General features: G+C 39.2%; 1 protein-coding gene across 2 annotated transcripts in view; it reads left to right on the top strand.

Annotated features, from left to right (window-relative positions):
- The window catches only part of cpeb4b (cytoplasmic polyadenylation element binding protein 4b), a 47,134-nt gene that overhangs the window by 4,580 nt on the left and 21,655 nt on the right, over positions 1–20,899 (top strand). For both annotated transcript variants that reach the window (XM_042498669.2, XM_088088081.1), the window contains exons 3-4: positions 12,261–12,351; positions 20,007–20,057. In XM_042498669.2, coding sequence (XP_042354603.1) covers positions 12,261–12,351; positions 20,007–20,057 — 142 coding nt within the window. The remainder of the gene's footprint in view (positions 1–12,260; positions 12,352–20,006; positions 20,058–20,899) is intronic.

Genomic DNA, 20,899 nt, shown 5'->3' with positions numbered 1-20,899 from the left:
ATTGTATTATCACATGGAGAAAACAGCTGATAAGATTGATGGAAAGAGGTAAAGGTAGCATGGAGATAAATTCATCTTATTGATCTGGCTCATGATTGATTGTGTTGGTTGTTACAAAGAGGTGGGGATGAAGAAAAGAAGGTTGCTATAGCTCTAGCTAAGCCTGATGACCTGATGAAAGACTTCTTGAAACACTTAACATATCCTTTATCTTCTTACTTTTGGACAGTCTTCCCTTTGCTCTGTCAAATTAACTTCTTTTCAGTCATGGGTACTTGATCGCCATCAGTTCCTAATGTCATCTTGAATGGAGTAGACAGTATTAAATTGTCTAAATGATTGCTTGCCTGTGTTGTTTCAGCTGTCTGTCAATAGCCCTAACAACATTACTAATTGGCCTTAGAGACCACCAGTAAGGGGTGACTTCATTTCCTGGCTATGCCCATCCATGTGACAAGTCCATGTCATAATCCCTATTTTCATTAAGACATGCTTTCAGGAATAACTAATATCCCCAAACCAGCAAATTAAGTCAATTTTAGTGCTAGAAAGTAATGTTTACTGTGACCTTTTTAAGTGTATTCTTATATATACTTGTAATGACTCACAGTGCACCACAGGTCAAAAGATAGAGACATGTCTTGACATGTCTTGGGTATTTTTGCTAAATAAGTACTACCTCTAAGCAGCTATTTTCCTTTAGCTAAAGGCTTAATTGCTGTCGGTAGTCATGGGGTCACGTTCATATCCTCATACCTGTTCCAAACCATTAGGGCCTAATCTTTGTTAACGTTTTGGAGTCATATTTTGGACTCCTACAAACAGCATATTTCAATAAAAATTCACATGGATGGCCTTTTTAGCAACAGTAAATGGCGTTAGGGTATTGATGCTACTAGCTCTGTATTTAGAGTTGTGATTCTGCGATCTTTTTGAGCAGTGAAGAGCCCCTCTTCTTACGTCCCTATGTCAGATTTAAGTTAAAGCTTGCATTACTTTAGCTGCAGTGTGTTTTTTCTTTGTCTTGAATCAGATCAGCTAAAGTAGCACTGTCCTTCTGCCCTCTTGATACTGCAAGGGCAGATGGAGGATGGGCACAGAATGGCTTTACTGTGTGTGTGTGTGTGTGTGTGTGTGTGTGTGTGTGTGTGTGTGTTGTGAGGGATTATGTAAGTAAAACTCATTTACAGAGAACAAGGAATTGATAATATAGGTATAGATTAAAAAAAAATATGAAGGTGGCGCTGAAACATAACCTTTAAACTATTGGACTTGTAATTGATAGTTCTGAGGTGATATAAAATGATATTTTGAGAATCAATAGAAGAATTCTCTGCCTCATAGCAGATATTTGGTCTGGCATTGAGCTTGTCTCTGTGTGGCATGCATGTAAAATAATATAAGTATATCAAATTATGAACCCTTTATTAAATGATGTACCATACATCATGTGTTTTTCAGAACCTGAACTGATGGTATTGTTGTACCCCTGTCATTGAATTGGAAAATGTGTCATTTTGATGTGAGCATATAGATCATGTTGCAGCATTGAAGCATCACTATAGAAACCACTGTTAAATTATTACTCAGGCAGCCAAGTGTCAAGTTTATTTGTCAGAGGCCTCCTTGGTGTCATTCAGTCTTTAAGGTCTGTAGACCATTTCATTCTCATTCACTCCCATGTTATTGCCTTTGCTGAAGAATTGCGATAGCCTAAAAAGCTGTACTCAAAATGGTGCTTGTCAGGGCTTGTTGAGATCATGCGCTGTTCAGATGACTGATGACACATGTTGCCTTACACAAGGCACCCCTGGGTTTGGTAATTGAAATACAGTAGCTCCTGTAACTCTGAACTAAACAGACCCCATGAGGAACTGTTGTCACACTGTCTCACTATAAGCCCTCTCCAACTGTCTCCATTTTAGCACTGACACAACAGATGAAGGATGAGTGGCTTTTGCTTTACAATACCCATTTTTGTCTGCCTTTGTGCAATCAAAGTGGGTTCATCATAGTGTCTTTGTACACTTTTTGGACTAGATGTGATTGTCACACATGGCTCTACAGAGACAATAGTTGACTCCCATAAAGTAGCACTTTTGTAACATTTCTGCTAGATGCCATAGAGTGCCCCAGTAGTACTAAAACCCGGACAAGAGTTAGCATTATAGCACTTTTGCGTCCCTTGTCTGGAACTCAATGGGTTTTCTCAGTGGATTTTTGGTTAGATGCCTGAAATAAGGTCTGTGGTAAAACAAGTTCAAGAGACTTTCACATTTGATCTGTAACATAAAATACATCTGTAAATACCTCACTTTTGATGACGATTTTGATGATTTGAGGATTTTGATGATTTGAGGATGACTCTAACTTCTGAGTTGGCTGACAGAAAAACATCATCCCAGGGGCACTGTATTAGGAACATGCATCAGAACAGCAATATATCATTGGTAAGGTATGTTATGTTAACAGCAGCAAAAGCAAAGATCTCCATCTCTTTGTCTGCCCACTCTCACAGAGTTTGGCATTATCTGGCAATTGCCTTAGGCCATGACATTCATTTGTGTGTTTATGAGCAAATGTGTGGATATACTTTGAGAGCAAGGCCATATGCCATTTGATGGGTATTTTATCCAAGGTGGTGTACAGCACCATGGCACAGAGAGAGAGAAAATGTTCCAGTGCCGTGGCTGTTGCTGCAGCAGGCAGGGCCATTGCTGTATTAGAGCAGCTTTAGTATTTGGGATGGGCTCCAGGCCAGGCACACTGCTGCTAACTGCTAATACACTGGTCAGCTAGTAGCTAGCCTCAGGCCAGAAATTTGTTTTTTAAATGCCAGGGAGGCCTTCCTCTGTTTTATGTTTCTCCTTTTTGCTTTTCTTCCTTTCATTCTTTTCCATCCATTAGTTAATCCTGCTCATCCTCGAGGCTGGACGAGGGTGACGTTGGGCGAGAGGCAGGGTACACCCTGGGCATGTTGTCATACAATCACAGGGCTGAAACATAGAGACCGACAACCAGTCACGCTCACATTCACACCTCAGAGCGATTCTTAGAGTACCTAATTTACCTAACTTCATTGGATTGTGGTAGGAAATCAGAGCACCCGGATAAAACCCATGCTAATTTTCTTTCTTTCCTCCCACTCTAATTCCTCACCTGTGAAGTTCAAGGTCAGAGGCTTGCTGCTGTGCTCGGTGTAGTGGGCTCATTCAGTCTCCTAATTCTGGCCTGTGACCAGATCAGGACCTCCAGGGCCTGAGGGCAAGTAAGCCAGAACAGGATATTGTCTCAGTAAGCTACCTGGGTAACTGTTGGTTACAGCTCCCTCCTCACTGTTTGTGTAGCTTAGATATGCAGCAGCCTTGTACAGTGTTGTTATCTGAGGGTGCGTTATTAAACCACCTCTTCAGGTCTGCAGTGGAAACAAATGTTGAGCACCTGTTGCCTGACCTGAGCTTTGTGCTTCTTTTAACCCCAGATTGTTTAAAATGCTGTCTAATCAATATGACAGGTCCTCAGTGGGGCTTGGCGATATGGCTGAAAGTGCATTCACGATAAAAATGTTCATGTCGATCGATATTGATAATTATCTACCAAAAAGGACAAATGATTATTTCTGTTAAGTTTAAAGGCTGATATTTGCTCCTTAGAGAAAGTTGAAGAAACCATGCTGTTAACTGTTAACTATTATTTATTGTCAGAATATGGCAACATTTTCCAAACAGTGGAACATTTAACAAATCTGAAGTAGATTCAAAATAGCAATCATAAACAACATAAACAATCATATCTTCTGAAACAGCAGGTCAGTCTGTCACGCTTACGTGCTGACTTACCATTAGCATTATATTAGTATACTATACAGCTACTGTTGCTAACATTATGTGGCAAATGTAGTCGCGATAAGACGTTATCCATTGTCAAAACAATCATACTAAAAACAATTTTTTGCACATTTTGAATGTTGTAACGTCAAAATGTTGCTGTGTGCTTTAGTGGCCTGCCAAAGGTGGCGGTCCTCTGATCTTCTTCTTCTATTGCTGCTTCTTAGTCTTCTTTTTCAAGTTAATGACGGGCGCTAACTGGTGTTTAAGGTGCATTACCGCCCCCTCTACGGGGGTATTGGTGGTTTAATTATATGGAGGATTCGTCGAAACCTTTTTATATCACCGTTGAGGAAAATAATTTTGAGATAATTATCTATTCGTTTTATCGCCCAGCATTAGTCCTCAGGCAAGTATCAGAAATCTTGCAGTGATTATCTGTGCCTTTGTGTGACATGAGATTTCATTGATGAAGACAGGATCGTGCTGATTTTGAAGGAGGAAGCTTCATTCTTTCCAGCTAGCCGTCCTTCCCTTTCACATGGTGTGTGCATGCAAATTCCCTCGCGTGCATGTCCACGAACAAACACTCCAAGCCATCAAGCTGCAGAGGCCCGAGGTTTCAGCCATTACCTCTGGTCCTTGTGACATTGGTGTTAAATGAGAGAAATGTTTTTTAGACTAATGAGCGGCCTGAGCTGAGCTGGCAAGCACATAACTCTGCTGCTCATACAGCCTCATTGTGCCCTTCTCACACCCTTGACAGACGCTCTGAAACAGGAAGAAAGAGAGCTTGTGTGTGTATGCGCACATGCTCATGAGTGCATGAGCCCTAATTAGTCCCTGGCCTATGTCTTCTGCACATGTGTCTTAACAAAGGAAGAAGACAAAGCAGAGTCTATGTGGAAGTGTCATTTTGTATTTAGCCTAGCTCACTGCATGTAATAAAACAGTCAGATCAGTCTAATCCCAAAGCAGACACACGCACACGCACACGCACACGCACACGCACACACACACACACACACACACACACACACACACACACACACACACACCATTCAGCCATTCAGTCATTCAGCCATTTAGCCAACACTGTGTAATAGGTTGTTTCTGACAGTTGGGGGTATTTATTGTCGTAGCAGGTCTTTGAAATACTTTGACCAGGAAGAAAAATAATCACAAGAATCAAAAGCTCAACCTGCTTCCTTTTCCTGACCTCCTTTCTTCTCTTTTATTCTTTGCCTTACCTTACTACTCGCTCTCCCTCTCTATATCATCCCCTCTCTTTCATCTGCCATTTTCCCCTTCCCTTCTTTGCTCTGGGCTTCCTCCCTCTCCCTGTTGTCTCAGGGATGTGATTAGATGAACAAAAAACAAGGGGAAAAAATAACTGCCTTCTCACAAATTAATGTTAGCTGGATGGTGTAATAATCTTAAGCCCCTAAAAACCTTAATAATGATACTACACCCTTATTTTCTCGTGCGCTTTACTGTGCGACTTTTTCCACTCAACTTCCATTTTTCATTAACAGGTAGGTGACATAGATGATTAATGTTGGAGTTAATCACCCACAGTGTGCTGTATTTAATCATTCTTTACTCCCCTACATGTCATCGAAATCTGTTGGAGGTTGCGCTCTCTGTTTTGTAGTATTTCTCAAAATAAAACCTGTCTAGATTTGAGAGGCTTTGGCACTTTGCAAGCAATCTGATCTACATTGTTATGTTAATTTTCAAGTTTAATTTTGTAAGTTTTCAGGTAGGGTTTGTGCAGATGCTTAATATAATCATCTATCATGAATGTGTGACAGCCAACTAGGGACATGGGAAGCTGGGGATATGGGAAGACAAACAACATTTAAAGCCCTTTGCCCGTCAATTTACCATTTAGTCTGACAAAATTATTTTCTAAATAAACCAGTGAATAAATTAGTCTCTCAAACATCAGAGAAGAATGAATATTGCCCACCACAATATACTAGAGTCAAAGCTGATGTCATCATATTGTCTTATTTTGTCAGACTAGCAGTTGAAAATGCAAAGATATTTAGAATAAAATAATGTAGAGACAAAGGAAACCAGCAAATCCTCACACTTGAGAAGCTGGAACCATTAAATGTTTGGCATTTTTGCCTGAAAAACTTAGTGAATAAGATTTAAAGCAACAAATGTTGTTTGATATAGATAGACAAAAGGGTAGGTTAATGTTATGTGTTTCATTTTGCTAGATACTGGTAGTGGTAGATATGACTAGCCGATGTTTTGTTAGCATCCAGTCAGCAAGACCAGCTTGTCTTTGTTCAGGTGACTGTGTAGTTGGAATTTTTGCTTGTACGTAGATCTGGAGGTACTGTACCCATCCGTTTGTAAATTGGACACGGGCCTCCAGTGATTTAAATTTTTTCAATTCCTAACAGGTGTAGGCGCTAACACAAAAAACACCAGATAGATATCGGTGACCATAATGGGTGGCAAGCTGTCAAGGTCCTTGACCAATTTATATCTTGTATTCGTAAGGATTGATATTATTAATTTATCTCAAAACACCAATAAATGAACCTATAGATCAAGATTATTGAGTGAATAACCCAGCTCAGAGTTCATGCCTCTTAAAATGGCAACGCAGGATTTCTTTTCATGTGTGGATGCATATTCTCTGATCGACTGAGCACACACGGCCTCTTTTCAAAGTGATGATTTCAGATTTGATGATGCATTCATCATGTTTTTTAATCCCGGGTTTCTGGAGCAGGTCAGTACACATTTGTTGATCCAGGGTCAAACATTCAAAATGGTGACGGGGTTCGGTAGAAGCACTTTGCTATTATCGATCCATCATGCAGGTTTTTATTGATAGTCACAGTTAAAAAAAAAGGGGGTTGTGTCTGGCTGTTTTGATCCATTTAGCTTTATTGGGTCATGGTTATTATATTTTTGCTGCTTACCCACATATGCTGGGCAACATTTCACTGTTGCCTGCAAATAATACAGTATGTATTGCCATGTCCTCTGTGTTTTCTCCGATGGCCTTGGGTAAGCATGGCAAGCTTTCATAGATACATATGATGTCGACTGCACTGTAAATTGTGTGTGTCTTGCTTGCAGCTAATCTGTTTGTGTGTCTCTACATGTGACGTGTGGCCATGACTCTGTGTGTGTGTGTGTGTGTGTGTGTGTATACTTGTGCCCTGCAATCTGTCAGGGATGAGTACTTCGTTGGTCAGCTGGCCAGTTGTTGAGAGAGAGAAGGATGCACGAATCTGATGATTAATCACCCTCTGCACCTCTCCAGGCTAATGCTTAGCAACTGCAGAGCACACAGCCAGGCCTCATGTCCGCCATACTGAGTTCATCTCCTCCACAAAATGAATTCCTTTCTCCTGAAACAGTGTAACAGGATTACCTTGCAGTAGTATTTAAGCCAAAATATAATATAAGAATTACAGTTTTGAAGCTGTTAAAGAAGAAAGACACAAGTACTTTTGAAAATTGACCTACATGGCTCGAGAAAAAAGAAAAGCAGGACTGTGGCATTCACTTTTACTAAAAAGGTAGAAAACCTACAACTACCAGAATGCACTGTGCTGTGCCATACCAATTCATGCTCCCGCTCGTGGGTGATGCGAACACATCTGTTTGACACAATGGCGACCGACTAGGAACAAATGATTCTGAAACATTTAACGTTTTTGAAAACATTTGAAGTTGGAAATATACAACTCGGTAACAGAATCATGGTTTATAGTTTATCAGCGCTGCTTAGTTTGATTGCAGCTTCCATTTTCACTGAGCAGGAAGCAGTTCATAAAAATCACTGCTACAGCTAAAAAAGGGCATTGTATTTGTTTCTGAAAACATTTTAGAAGAGAAATATGAAGTGCTGTAACATAATCTTGGGTGATATTTGATCAGAACTGTCTAGTTTTACCGTTTGTTTGGATTTCGGTCCAAGTTTGAGAGAGAGAGAGTGTGTCCATGGTGGTGACACTGCAGAAATGCAGAAGAACAACCTGTAGTTCAAGCAACAGTCTGAGAGCCAGTGAAACTCCTATGCAGGATGATGTATTTGACGCCATGTCATCTGACAAAGTTTTGCCAAGGGAAGAGGAAGAATATCTAGTCATTTGTTAGATGGATGGACGTTTACCACAGTTAATCTAAACATACGACCCACATTGTTTTGATATAAAGCTGGTTGAAAAATCCCATCAAAATATCCCTTTATAAGCACAAAAGCAGGTAGAGTTCCTGTTAACTGCTTCTGCTCAATTATCATAGTTTACTACAGATATGCTAGAAATATTGCACTTGCTGCTATACCTATCTGTGTTTGCCTTGGGTAATGTGTTTATATTCCTGCCTATGCTCAGTTATACACACTAGTGGTGTATACTTCCAACAGTAACTAGTCCTTCACTTGTTTCTGCTTCCCTTGTCTTTGAATGTTTGCTTTATTTGACCTAGAGCAATAGCCTAAGTCCACATAAGATACTGAGGCGGATATGAGAAAATAGTAGACCTAGTCTGGCCTATATCCCTGTGTTGATATTTGTTTTGAGGGAGAGTGTGCACTGGGTGTGTTCTTCTACCATGTCATCTCTGTGATAGTATGTTCCTTCCCTCAGTCAGTGTGGGAAATCTGCACCAGCCAAAATTCTGGTTAAAAAATTTTGGCTACAGCTGCAGATTTTTTGGCTGTTTTATCAGACAGAGTGTGCCAGACATCCAAACACACTCTTTGGCTGATCAGATAGTAAAAGTAGCTATTGGATTTTGGGAGATACTGCAGACTCCAGACAGCAGATGAAAAAGTGAGCTGCCTGCCTGACGCGACCCTTGGATATGTGGTTCATTGACGCAGGTCTGTTTTGCTGAACCCTTTAGCATTTGACCCCTTTGGAGGTGACGGTGAAACAAAGTATGAGCATTTCTTCCTAAGGTGGTTTTGTTTCAGTCCATTCTCAACGGACACTGACCTTATGTTTGTAGCGAGGGTGTGACCTGGTTGCTGGATAAATGAGTACACGCTAGATGTGTTTGTTAGACAAAATGGTGAATGGAAAGAGTGATTGACTTATACAGATAGGTTACTTAGACACGTTGGGTAATTCTTGTTGTGCAAAGCCTATCCATTAATCCATTATCAGTCGGGCCGAGGGCAGAGCTGACCAGGCACTGTGGTTGTCGAGCTGTTTTTTTTTCTTTACTTCATAGGAGAGGTGAATTTGACTTAAAGCTGTACATTTAATTATGTGTCATTTTGTCAGAATTTTAGATTTTCTGTTGACTTCATACAGCTCATTTTAATTAACAAGCTTTCAAATAATTATATGCTTCATTCCCACTGTTTAATGTTAATGTGTTGTTTTTAACATCAGCCCACAGTTTTCACTTTTCACACTTTGTTTGCTTGAGACAGATGTGATTTCAGGAAGGCTGTCCATTAGACCTTAATCATATCACGGTCTAAACTGATGCTACATCTGCTTTTTATTTTTCCATTATTTTCCAGGTCCATGGTGTAGGATTTAGGGTGATATATTAGCAGAAATTGAATATGATATAAGAGGTTTATTGTTTAATCACCTGAAAATAATAATTGTGTTTTCATTACTTTAGAGTTACCGTTTATATCTATGTGGTGAGTGGGCACTTGTCTGCAGAATCCACCGTGTTCACTGCCATGTTTCTACAGCAGCCCAGAACGGACAAACCAAACGGTGGCTTTAGACAGGGCCAGTTGTGTGGGAATAATGCAAAAAAATGTCTAATGTGAAACTGTTTTACTCTGTGTTTGTACTGGTTTAAATCACCTGGTCTGTTTATTTTGGCGAGAAAGAGACCTCTTTGGATAATTTGGCTCTTAGTAAAAACTTCCTGAATGTCTGGATCTTGAGTTGTCAGAGAAAAAAGGTGAGCACACATTAGCAGGTGCTCGGCTAATGGCCCATCTGCATCGAGCCAAACAGCTTGGAGAAACACTGATATCTAATGTAAAAGTCATTTATTTAGTTTTTTTTTACCGCTTTTAATAACCTGACTCCATGTTTTTGAGTGAAAAAGACCTCTGCGTATAATTAGTCTCCTGGTCAAAACCTTCTGAATAATGAACCCTGAAAGAAGCCTACACTCTGTTTCCTTTGACCTATGCACCAAATTAAGTTTTTGAACAAAAAACGGTTATGCAGTTACAGCTGTTGAAGCTTTATCATTTATAACACCTCACTGTTCACATGTTTGGTAAGTTTCAAGAGACTTTGTGTCGTGTCATCATCTAAAAGCTCACAGCTCCCTGATTGGTGTGTCAGCATCTTGTCAGGCTCAGCAGATGTTTTCAAGACCTAAATCGTGAGCAAAGACTGTAGATGTATTTCTGCATTGTTATTTTGCAAGCATGTATCTTTATAGTCCAGCAAGCTCCCCTTCTCCCTGCTCTTGTGTTAAATATTTTTACTCTGGTGTTAAATTGCTCGTGTGTATGTGTTTTACAAATAAGGCATCACTGTGTTTACAAAAATGCTAACGCCTGGCTTAGAGTATTGTATTGACAGTTTCTCAGCAAATAGTTAAAAAACTGGCTCCTACAATGTTAATATCTAAGTATTTCATCATGTTTTATCACGTTTGTTCTTTAAAATAACCAAGTAGTTGATACAGTGGATACAATGGGGGAAAAAAAAGTTTATTTCAGTCGTGACCAGACAGTTAAGAAAAAAAGAAAACATGACTAAACATTTAGTCACGATGTAGAGTTTACTAAACAACTTGTAGCCAGAAGAGTCACTGGCTCAGTGCAGTGTGAGATCTCTGACGCATAAATGAGGAATAGAAAACTTTTTAAAGGTATTTCTGCTTTTAAGGTGGCATTTGAGAATGACTGGAAAAATAGGGAAGAGACAAAGGAAGGTATGAGACAATCGCGTGATGTTGTGGGGACATTTTGCACCAATGGTATATGTAAACAGAGAGGATATGAATTTCATATTGTGGTATTCAGCAGCAGTGTCTGTCTGAATTGTGGTTGTTTTGGATAGAAGGAAACCAAAAGAGTTTTATCAGTTTGTTAACAAGTTGTTGTCAGAGGCTGCATATTTTATTTTGGCTGAGGTGGAGTCACGACAGAAGCCTTATCAGCATGGCACTCGCTGTGTGTCTGTGTGTTTGTTTATGGGCACATGTTTTCAGTGTGTGTGTGCATACTTTATGTGTACACATTTCAATGGGTGTGTGTTCTTCTTACACACATTTGTGTGTGCATACAAACATTTCCAGTATGGTCGCTATGCCGAGGATGCCCTTGTTTTTAGGTGACAAAGCTGTCGCTCAAGAATTGGCTCGGCTCCTGCTTCGTTTCTACTGCTGGTTTTACTGTTGTCTCCTATTATGCTGCCTCGTGTAATGAGGGAATTAACTCTGCTAGTTAGTTAAGTTTGCAAGTAACAAAAACACAGCTAAACATGCAATAACTACGTGAAGAGGGTGATGGTGATTGGGTTTTGAAAATTACAAATAATACCATCAAACAATATAAAAAGAAATTAAATGCTAACAGTGGAAATAACATTTAATCAACAAAGGAGGGTGTGGTAAGAATCCTTGTCGCTCTCAAATGGTTGACATACCTGCGCCATAGAAATATTTCTGCGGGTCTTTCTGAGCTCCAGTTTGTTGGCTTGCAAACCAAACATCCAAGCAGAAGAAAAAAACATTTTTAATAAGGTTTATCCAGCTTCTTTTTATCTTGGTTTTTACATCAGTTTGCAGAATATATTAGTGAGTCACTTGAGATTCCACTTATGTGAAACTAGGGCCCGCTCCTAGTTTGTTTTGTTTGTCACTCCTGCTATTTAGGCCAATGCCAAAAGTGTCAGAATCTTAAATTAAGATTCCCATCATGCATTTAAATCCTCACTATATTTCGGTTTTGCATTTATTTGAAACAAGGTAACTATTAATTGACGAAAAGTAAATGGGGTGTCATCTCTTTTGTATTTCTCTTTTAAATAAACTCAAGCTAAAGCAAGATTGAAGTGAAAGCCCTTCATAAATAGCCAGAAGCGCATGGGGCTGCTGGGGCTTTGATAAACTTTTTTTTTTTATATATATATAATAGCAGACCTTGGTCCTGAGTATTCAGGCTGGGTTTAGTGATGTGTTCAGAATTGCAAAGCAGCGTGTTTTTTTGGTGTAATTTAAGTTGAATGCTGTTACCTTGTTTTGCATGCGCACTTTGGCCAGCTTGGGTTAATTGAGGCAATGTTACATTAAAAGATGGAGGTAAATCAAATTGCTCCACTTGCTCCCATGGACCAGTTCATCTCTGAAGACTGCTATAAAATTAGATATTTTTTTTATTCTTTTATAATGCATGTTTTTGAAGCAGGGAAAGAAAACTAAATGGTGTTTCTCCTCTTTCTCTCCTCTCTTCAGGAACGCACCAGGTCATTTGACAGCTTCAACATGAACACACTGGAGAGCTCCCTGATTGACATCATGAGGGCTGAGCAAGACACCCTGAAAGGTGAATATGCCAATCAAGAACATAAAACACTAAGCAGACTACTAGTAATTTTTCATAGTTTGAGTTATAATTCATAGAGCTTAACATAAAGACAAGCTGTGGACAAAAACAACATTGATGTTTGAATTTAATAGGGCTGTAACTGACTTAGAATTATGCCAGTTGAATCAGACATTGCTGTTCAATATGAATGTTCAGCGATTTTTTGTAGACAAAAAGCAGGAGACTGTCGTACTAAGTTGCTGTGAGCTGTAATCTTATTGCTTCTAAGCAGAGGAGAGAAGATAATGTTTTCTCCAAACATTATAATTCAGAGTTTCTCTTCCTCTGTGTCACTGTCTGCATCTATGCAGCAGCATTTACCAAAGAGTAGCATTAAAGCCAAGAACACTCACTCCGCTCCAAATCTGGGAAGCAAAACGTTCCTAAAAGTACCCTGACTAATAAAAACAAAACAAAATGACTGCTCAGTCTCAGTTGAATGAGGGGTCCCTGACTGATGATTCAAATAGTTGATTTTCTAGGGACAGCCCTAGAATTTAATTCATACATGATCTAGACATAATGTAGTTTTAAATAAAAGTTGAATGACCTGGATGTGTGTACTCCACTGGTGTATTTTACTACTATAGCCCTTCTTCTCTAGGTACATTTTTAGCACACAAGTGATGCACAAATGATATATACCACACAGAATAGAGTGCACCAGGGATGGCGTTTTTCTCTGGGCCAACGAGAAAGTTAACGTCACCCTGGTTCCCTAGTCAAAAAGCCTGTAGGTTTTTTTCCATAGGATTCTGGATTATTGCAGAAATTAAACTCTGTGGTGAACAAACGTTAATGATACTTACATGTTTTGTCTAGCAAGATGATCTTCACAAATGTACACAACTTTTAGGGTTTAAAAAATAGATTTTTTATGGGCTTTTTATGCCTTTATTGATAGGACAGATAGGGTGTGAAAGGGTGAGAGAGAGGGGATGACATGCAGCAAAAGGCAGAGGCCGGAATTGAACCCACAGCCGCTGCGGTGAGGTCGAAGCCTCTGTACATGGGGTGCCAGCTTTACCAACTGAGCTACTGGGTGACCCCAGATTTAGGATTTTTAAACCCTAGATGTCATCACCAGACGTACAGAGCCAGTGTTAGGCTATAAATGAAATACGCTACAGTCGCATGAGTTAACATGAAAACCACAACATGGCTGTAAAGCTGTGTTCAGGGTAGCTTGGTGTGATGATGCTCTGTAGTCTCATTTAGCTACTTGTTAGCAACTGCCTTTTTTAAGACACATAAAAGCCTCATAGTTTACAAGTGAGATATTTACTGATGTATTTTATGTCTTAGAACAAAACGTGAATGTTTCTTAAGCTTATGTTAACCGCAGACATTATTTTAGACGTCTAACCAAAACCCATTAAAAAGACTCATTACTCTGACAACTTAAATTTAAAGCTCCACAAATAATAAGTCTTCACAAATCTTGGCAAGCACCTTTAATGGATTGCAGAGTGTTATGGAAACATACATTACAAAAATGATTAATATTACATGTAAATCAACCTACTCTTTCATAGATCAACATTAAACATATGTGATAAAGATAAAAATAAGTGTGCGTTATAACTGTATCCAATTGGCCAAGCATCCGGTAGGAGTGTTACACTTCAAGGTAGAGCTGATAACTGCTCATACACACACACACACACACACACACACACACACACACACACGCACATATTTATTCACAATTTAACACCAATTCTTAGCAGTTTCACTTCCTCCACAGATCAGATGTCTAGACATTGTGTCTTCCTTTAGTGTTGTGTTCAACAATAATAAGAGAGGTCAACTCACACCTCTGTCTTCCTCTTCCTTTTCTTTCCTTCCCACTCTGAATTTAAAAAAAAAGGTTTCTCACTTTTGAGAGAATTCATCACAATAAGTCTGACCTCTTTTTCTCGTGCATTTTGAGAAGGAGACGCAGAGAGAATACAGGGCTGATGGAAGCTTAGGCTTTGTATTTAAGAGGGGATTTGTGAGAGAGATGGAGGCACTTCCACTGATCTGAACTCAAGCGTTTGGCCATTATTAGTTTCTTATGATCACTCTCATTTTAAAAGATAATAACAGTTTTCATAACCCAATAGTCAGAAATAGTGTGAATTTGTTGATGTGTATCCATTAATAGCAAGTCAAATCAGAATGAGCATATTTTCCACATCTTGCCTGTAAAAATTGTGAGAAGGAAACACTTGGCTTGTTATCAAACAGAGCCTCTAAACTGATGTAGGCCGTAGGTGTACAGCACCTTTGCACCTTTAAATAGATATAGTCTGTTTCATTTCTGGTTCAGTGCAAATCCCTGTATTCTTGGTCTTTGAAACGCTCTACTGTATCATTACTGTTGTGCTTTTTTACACATGTGCGTACACTCAGGGATATATTCAGAAAGAATGGATTGCGGCCGCTGCAAGCAACATGAATTGCGCATCACTTGCAACAGCTGTCTGTCCTGTCTCAAGTTTGAATTCACAAAGGATATTGCGCTACAGTACAAATATACCTAGAATGTTTTGCAGCTGAGGGCAGATTGCCATTTTTTGGGTCTCATTGCACTTATCTATGTGTATCTATAAGTATAAATGTTGCCTTTGCAAGAGAAAGCAGAGGAAAATAAAAGGAGGAGGTGCCGACGCATTTTCAAAACTTCAGGCAAGGAATTAAAACGTAGCAGACAGAAACAGGAATTTGAGATGTCATTTCTGTCAGTGTTGTTGGTGTTTTCAAATGCACACCATCAGACTGTAAAAAAAGATGGTGTAATTTGGGCATCAGTTACCACTAACTCTCTTAAAACACTTAAAATCTCCCTGTTACTGTAAGTTGCTGTTAGTGCCGATGTTTGTGAATAGGACTGTTTTTGCAGTGACGCTCATTTGCAAATTTAGATACAAACACAAAGTGGCTATCGGCTTGGCAGTGCAGTAAAGGGTACATTTCACCTTTTGCAGGTACTCTAACAATTACTCAATGTTTTTGACTTGCTTGTTTTGCAGGTTTAGTGGCTGCAAAAGCCAAACTATCCTTGTGAAATCTTACCTTGATGAAGGTTATAATGTTCATTTTTTTTAAACTGAAAGAGATTAGATGATTCAACTATCTGATCATTGTGGTGGCTATAGTTTGTCTTGCTGTTGCACTGTTAGCGTTATAAACTTACACTCATTGGTATGAATTGGGGGGGTATTTGATAGGTAGACCAAACTAAAACTAGTTAGTTTATGAACTGGAAAGTGAGAATATTCTAAACATTACAAAGTAGGAGCCAACACTTGTAATCGTCTGAAAAAGAGAATCATCCACTGGATATTGGACTCTAGCTGACTTGGATTGTTGATTAATAGAGACTAGGCAGTGTCTGTTATTGGCTGAATGGTGTTAGGCAACATTCGTCAATGGTAACTCAGAAATGGGTTATTGAATACAGCAGGCAGTCAGTGTTTGTTGTTTTAGAGGGCGTAACTGACAGTAATTATAGGAAGAGAGAGCTGAGCTAACAAGAAGTACTGTGGCCAATAGTAGCTGTTGGTTGAGTAGGGAGTAACCTGTGGGAGAGTTTCTGGTAATTACTATTGTTTTAAAGGTAATATCTTTGTTTTTTCAAGGCTTTAAAGGATTTGGGTGTAGAGTTTAAGTTGTCAGCTATATTCCTTCATAATTTAGTAGGCCACAGGGCTTAATCCTACATGACTACTACACAACCTTTTGGTCATCATAGTTTAATAACTGCTTAACTTAACTTAACTTAACTTAACTTAACTTAACTTAACTTAGTTTTTCTTTTCTAGTCGTCATGTAGAGCAGTGGTGGAAAGTAACTTGGTATATTTACTGAAGTACTGTACTTAAGTACAATTTTGAGGTACTTGTACTTAATTTAGTATTTCTGTTTTATGCAGCTATCTACCTTTACTTCAGCGGAGGAGTATTATACTTTGTATTCCTCTAAATTTATTTGACACTGATAGTTACTTATTACTTTTTATATTTAAAACATCTGATATACTTATATGATATAATGCATTCAGTACCATATTAATAACGTACTTAGTAGTCTACAAAGTATCTAAAATTGGCTCCACGTAAAAAAAAAATCTACAAGATTAAAATGCTCTTAGTGTGGTTAGTGATGAACACAGAAGAATATGGTATTCTGTAAAAGTATAACACTGAAAGGAGCCATTCTGCATGATACATACTTTTACTTTTGATACTTTAAGTACATTTTGCTGAAAATACTTGCACTTTCACTTAAGCAGCATTCTGAATTTAGAGTTTTTACTTGCAATGGAGTATTTTTTACTTTAACTTTTGACTACTTCCTCCACCACTGATGTAGAGTATGTCTTCTTTTTGAACCATTAAATGTTACTGTGCAGAAAATGAAAACCAAACACCAAACGTGCATAAATCCTTGATCTTCTTCTATGTCGCTATAAATTCCCATATGGTCTTCAAAGTAAGGCCCAGGGTGTGTGTAAAAACACACATACATACCGGTTTCCCTTGTAGAATAACAAGATGAGTGAAAACTCTGAGCTCCAGACATTTTACTACCACCTCGTATTTATTTCAGCCCTCTCACCCACTGGGCTCAGCCACATCCAGCTGTGATCTAATGTTCTGCTGTCAAACCTTAGTAAATCTTCCCTCAATATTAAGAGAGGAAGACTGGAAGGTTACCTCATTAGCCACGTTTTGGTGTCTTAGCTGCAGCCATGCTGGCATAGATCCCTGCGCAACTAGATTAGATCCAAGAGCTTGGCACCTGAAGACAAAACAAGTTTCCTTCCAAATTGAAAACCCACAAGCTTCTGCTTCATTAGGAATCAAACCATGTAGGGTTTGGAAAATTATGAAGTATTGTTGAACCCAACTTCCTATAGTAGTTGTGAATGTTGTGTCTATTTGCCACTGCTCTGTTTATCTTTGCTGAGAAAAGATAGGCTGCCCTGGCGCTGATAATATGTGAAATTAATCTTGTATCGTTTCAGTTCATTCTATGCTTTGTCCAATGTATCGCATTAAAACATGTTTATCTTTTCTCTCCTCTCATTTGACCTTATTTTTTCAGCCATCCTCCTCAGATTTGTTCTTATACAGTGCCCCATTCTTTACTGCTTTCACATGATGCATCATGCCATATCTCATCCCACACTCCCTATCTTTTTTTCATGTCTGTTAGCCCTTGGTCTGCTACAAAATATTATTCTGTTTATTCCTTGTTTTCATAATTACAGCCCAGGCTTGTACACTGCTTTGCCAAGTGTAGCAGTGACTTAAGTGAGTCCTTTTCTTTCCCCCTCACAGCAAAAGTAAAAAGAAAAACATAATTACAGCACATTTTCTTTGAGCGCTGACTCCTCTCCAGGCCAAACTGTCCCTTGCTCCCTCCTGTTCTCTGTCACATACATACAGGCATGCACACACAAGTCTAATAAACACAGACAGCATGCATACACAAGCACATTTAGCTACACAAAAGCTGAGCACAAATTTCTCATTCCAACACAACATATTGAACAAAGTGAGCACGATGAAGCAAGGGAACAGGCGAGACAAAATGTCTACAGTAGAAGTGGCTTTGAATCGCTTCCAGCATTGTCCTGACTGACAGAAAGGATCCCTCTGTTCAGCCACCATGCACACAAAAACACACACACACACACACACACACACACACACACACACACACTCACAACTTTGTTGTGTGTGCTTGTGCATGCATGTGCTTAAACTGTTAACTGCACTGTACATGTACGCAGCCAGCAGCTTGCAAATAAGGTTCACAGAGCGGGCACACACCACCCTGCAGACACAGGGATGTGGTGTGCTTACGTGCCAGCGCACTTGCTCCTCAGATACTATTAAAGGCTCTTAAAATCCAATATGAAGGGTTGTGCTCAGATGGACTTTGATTTCGGGTGGTGCACCTATCAGCTCATATATTACAAAGCTAAATTACAGAGGGAGATAAACTGTTGAATTTTGCCGTGCAGTCTGGAGAAATTGAGCTTGACTGCTTAATCTGGGTTTGGTTGCCACTTTAATTTTTATTTTTTATTAAACTGAGCATTTTATTAAATGAGAGAACTTGTTTTGATGCCTATATTGCCCAGACATTAATGACCGTGCTGGAGTGTATGAATATGTGTAGCTTTGTATAGTCCGAAGCTATGGGTGGTGCGTCCTGGTTTCTGAGGTCTGCATTTGTTTTATGCACCACATCTACTGAGTTCTGTGGGCTCAATAGGCGAAGTGTGGGGGAGGGGCCTGCAGATTTTCATGTGACCGAGGCATCGGAATGCACCAATCACAGGGCTGTCCGGACCCATACAACAATGGTAGTACTATTTGAGCTCTTTCATCTCATTATCCCTCTGCAGCAAGCGGGCCTTGCATAACTTTGAAGCTTGTTTGGCATCATAACATGTATTTGTGTGGGTGCGGGTGTGTTTATGCGTGCGAGACGGGCCTGGCAAGTGGCTCAATGTAAAATGTATGATATGAGGCTCAGAGGAAGAGAGAAAGAGGCAAACAGAGGGAAATGGAGGTCAATAAGAGGAAGAGAGAGAGATGGTTGGTGTCCCACAGATGTAGCCTCTAATGAGATTGATGTGAAAGCAACACTCAGTGTTCTCATATCTGTTAAAGCCGCAGCCTATTCTGTGTGAACACTCTTAATGAACTGTCTGAAACACACAATGTTCAACATGTTCTTCTGTACAAATCTGCTCTTTCAAACCAGATCCTTGCCCTTTAATTTGAAAATATGTCCTACATTGTTAAAGAACTGTTCTAATATTGCTCATCAGCGAAATAAAGCTCTGCACATGTAGCAGTAATCAAGAGTGTTGCCATTGTCATGGCCTTTTACCAAAATTACAAACTGCTTAACTGGTTGTGGTGCATTTTCCTCTGAATATTTGTCTCTAGTTTTTGTGATTGCCATTTGCACTTTGTCATAGACATGTTTTGTTCTCTCATATCTCAAATTGGATGTTAAAGGTTACTTATACGATATTCAGAACATTAATATAGAAGCTACAAAATAACCGCTTGTAATGAATGTAATGGAGCACAGAATGAAGTCACGGTCCCGCTGTGTGTTTTAACCTGAGCTTCTCTGTTCTTTGTTGTGGTAGACGGTCCTATGATGGTAGACACGCATGTATGTCTCTGCAGTCATGTGTGTCCCCCAATGGCTAGCTTTACCTTGCTGATCTACATTTCTCATATAAGGAGGGTAATGATGATATTGGAAGGGTATTATGTCAGAGGCATAGTGCCCACCCTCCAGTGCCCCGTTTAACTCTGATTGTTCTGCCAGTACAGTCGCTGTTGTTCAGCCCTTTTTATCGAGTTAGCTCTTAACTGCTAGCTGCTGGCTGAGCCAACTCTTTCTGGGGCTATGCAGTCATCAAAATAGAAAAATCAAAGAGATTTTTTGTTTAAATTATGGATCATAGCATAAAACAATGATCTGATAATGGATTTATTTTAATATCTTTATCTTTACCCCTCTATGTGTTACATATAGTCAAATGTAAGCCCCATCAGGTAAATGTCTCTGCTCTGTGTCCTCTTTTGCAGGTCGTCTGGGGTTCCCTCATCCAGGTGGAGACAACCCTCTGCCCCTTAATGGTATGTATGGCAACCTACTTGTCAAAAGGAGTGTGTGCAAAATTTAATATACATAACTATCCTGACATGAAAAATAAAATCCAAAAAGGTTATCCTTGAAAACAGTGGTTCCCAACTGCTCCAGTCACAGGTTCCAGATTTCGAGTCAGTAGTTCAAGGTCCACACATTATAAATACCACATATTCTATTTTATCTCACAAAATGTAAATTACACGTTGCCTTAGAACACAGTGAAATAAAATGTGGCAAGAATTAAGTTCAGTTACTTAAAATTTAGTAAATAAAAAGCTCTCCACCAAAAAATTACTGTACTTCAAAATAAAGTAGTTTTTTTTACAAACTTGACAAGTTGTTACAAACTTGACAAGCTTGTTCAAGATAAACATGTTCACTTGTGGTCCATTCAGAGTGACCCTTTTTTGGGCCATGACCCGCAAGTTGGCAACCGCTGCTTTAAAACAAAACTTAAATGTCAAGCTGGTTTTGAATGGTGTTTTCCTTCAATCTAAAATTAGTCATCATAGTCAACTTCTCATTAATCTAAAAATGTTTCCACCTGACAGTCTAAATAAAAAGTAAAAAAACAATATTTATAGTTCCTGTGGTGAAAAAAACACCCCCTTAGATAAATCATGTCACTTTTCCCCTTGCTAAGTTGACATATATAAAGCATTATGACCCCAATTTTCGTGACTTTTGCAACTCTCACTACTCCTTGTCATATCTTTGTGTAGGTGACACTGAGTACTGCAGGTGGAGATAGTTAGTTGGCCAGTGTGAGATAACCTTCAGTGTTTGTGTTTGAAGCCTTGCGTGCCCTTGCTTGAATGGGATCAAATCC

Source organism: Plectropomus leopardus, chromosome 15 (genome assembly GCF_026936395.1).
Source record: "Plectropomus leopardus strain MGB_pleo_1.0 chromosome 15, ASM2693639v1, whole genome shotgun sequence".
Taxonomy (NCBI): domain Eukaryota; kingdom Metazoa; phylum Chordata; class Actinopteri; order Perciformes; family Serranidae; genus Plectropomus; species Plectropomus leopardus.
This window is presented reverse-complemented; position numbering and strand designations above follow the sequence as displayed.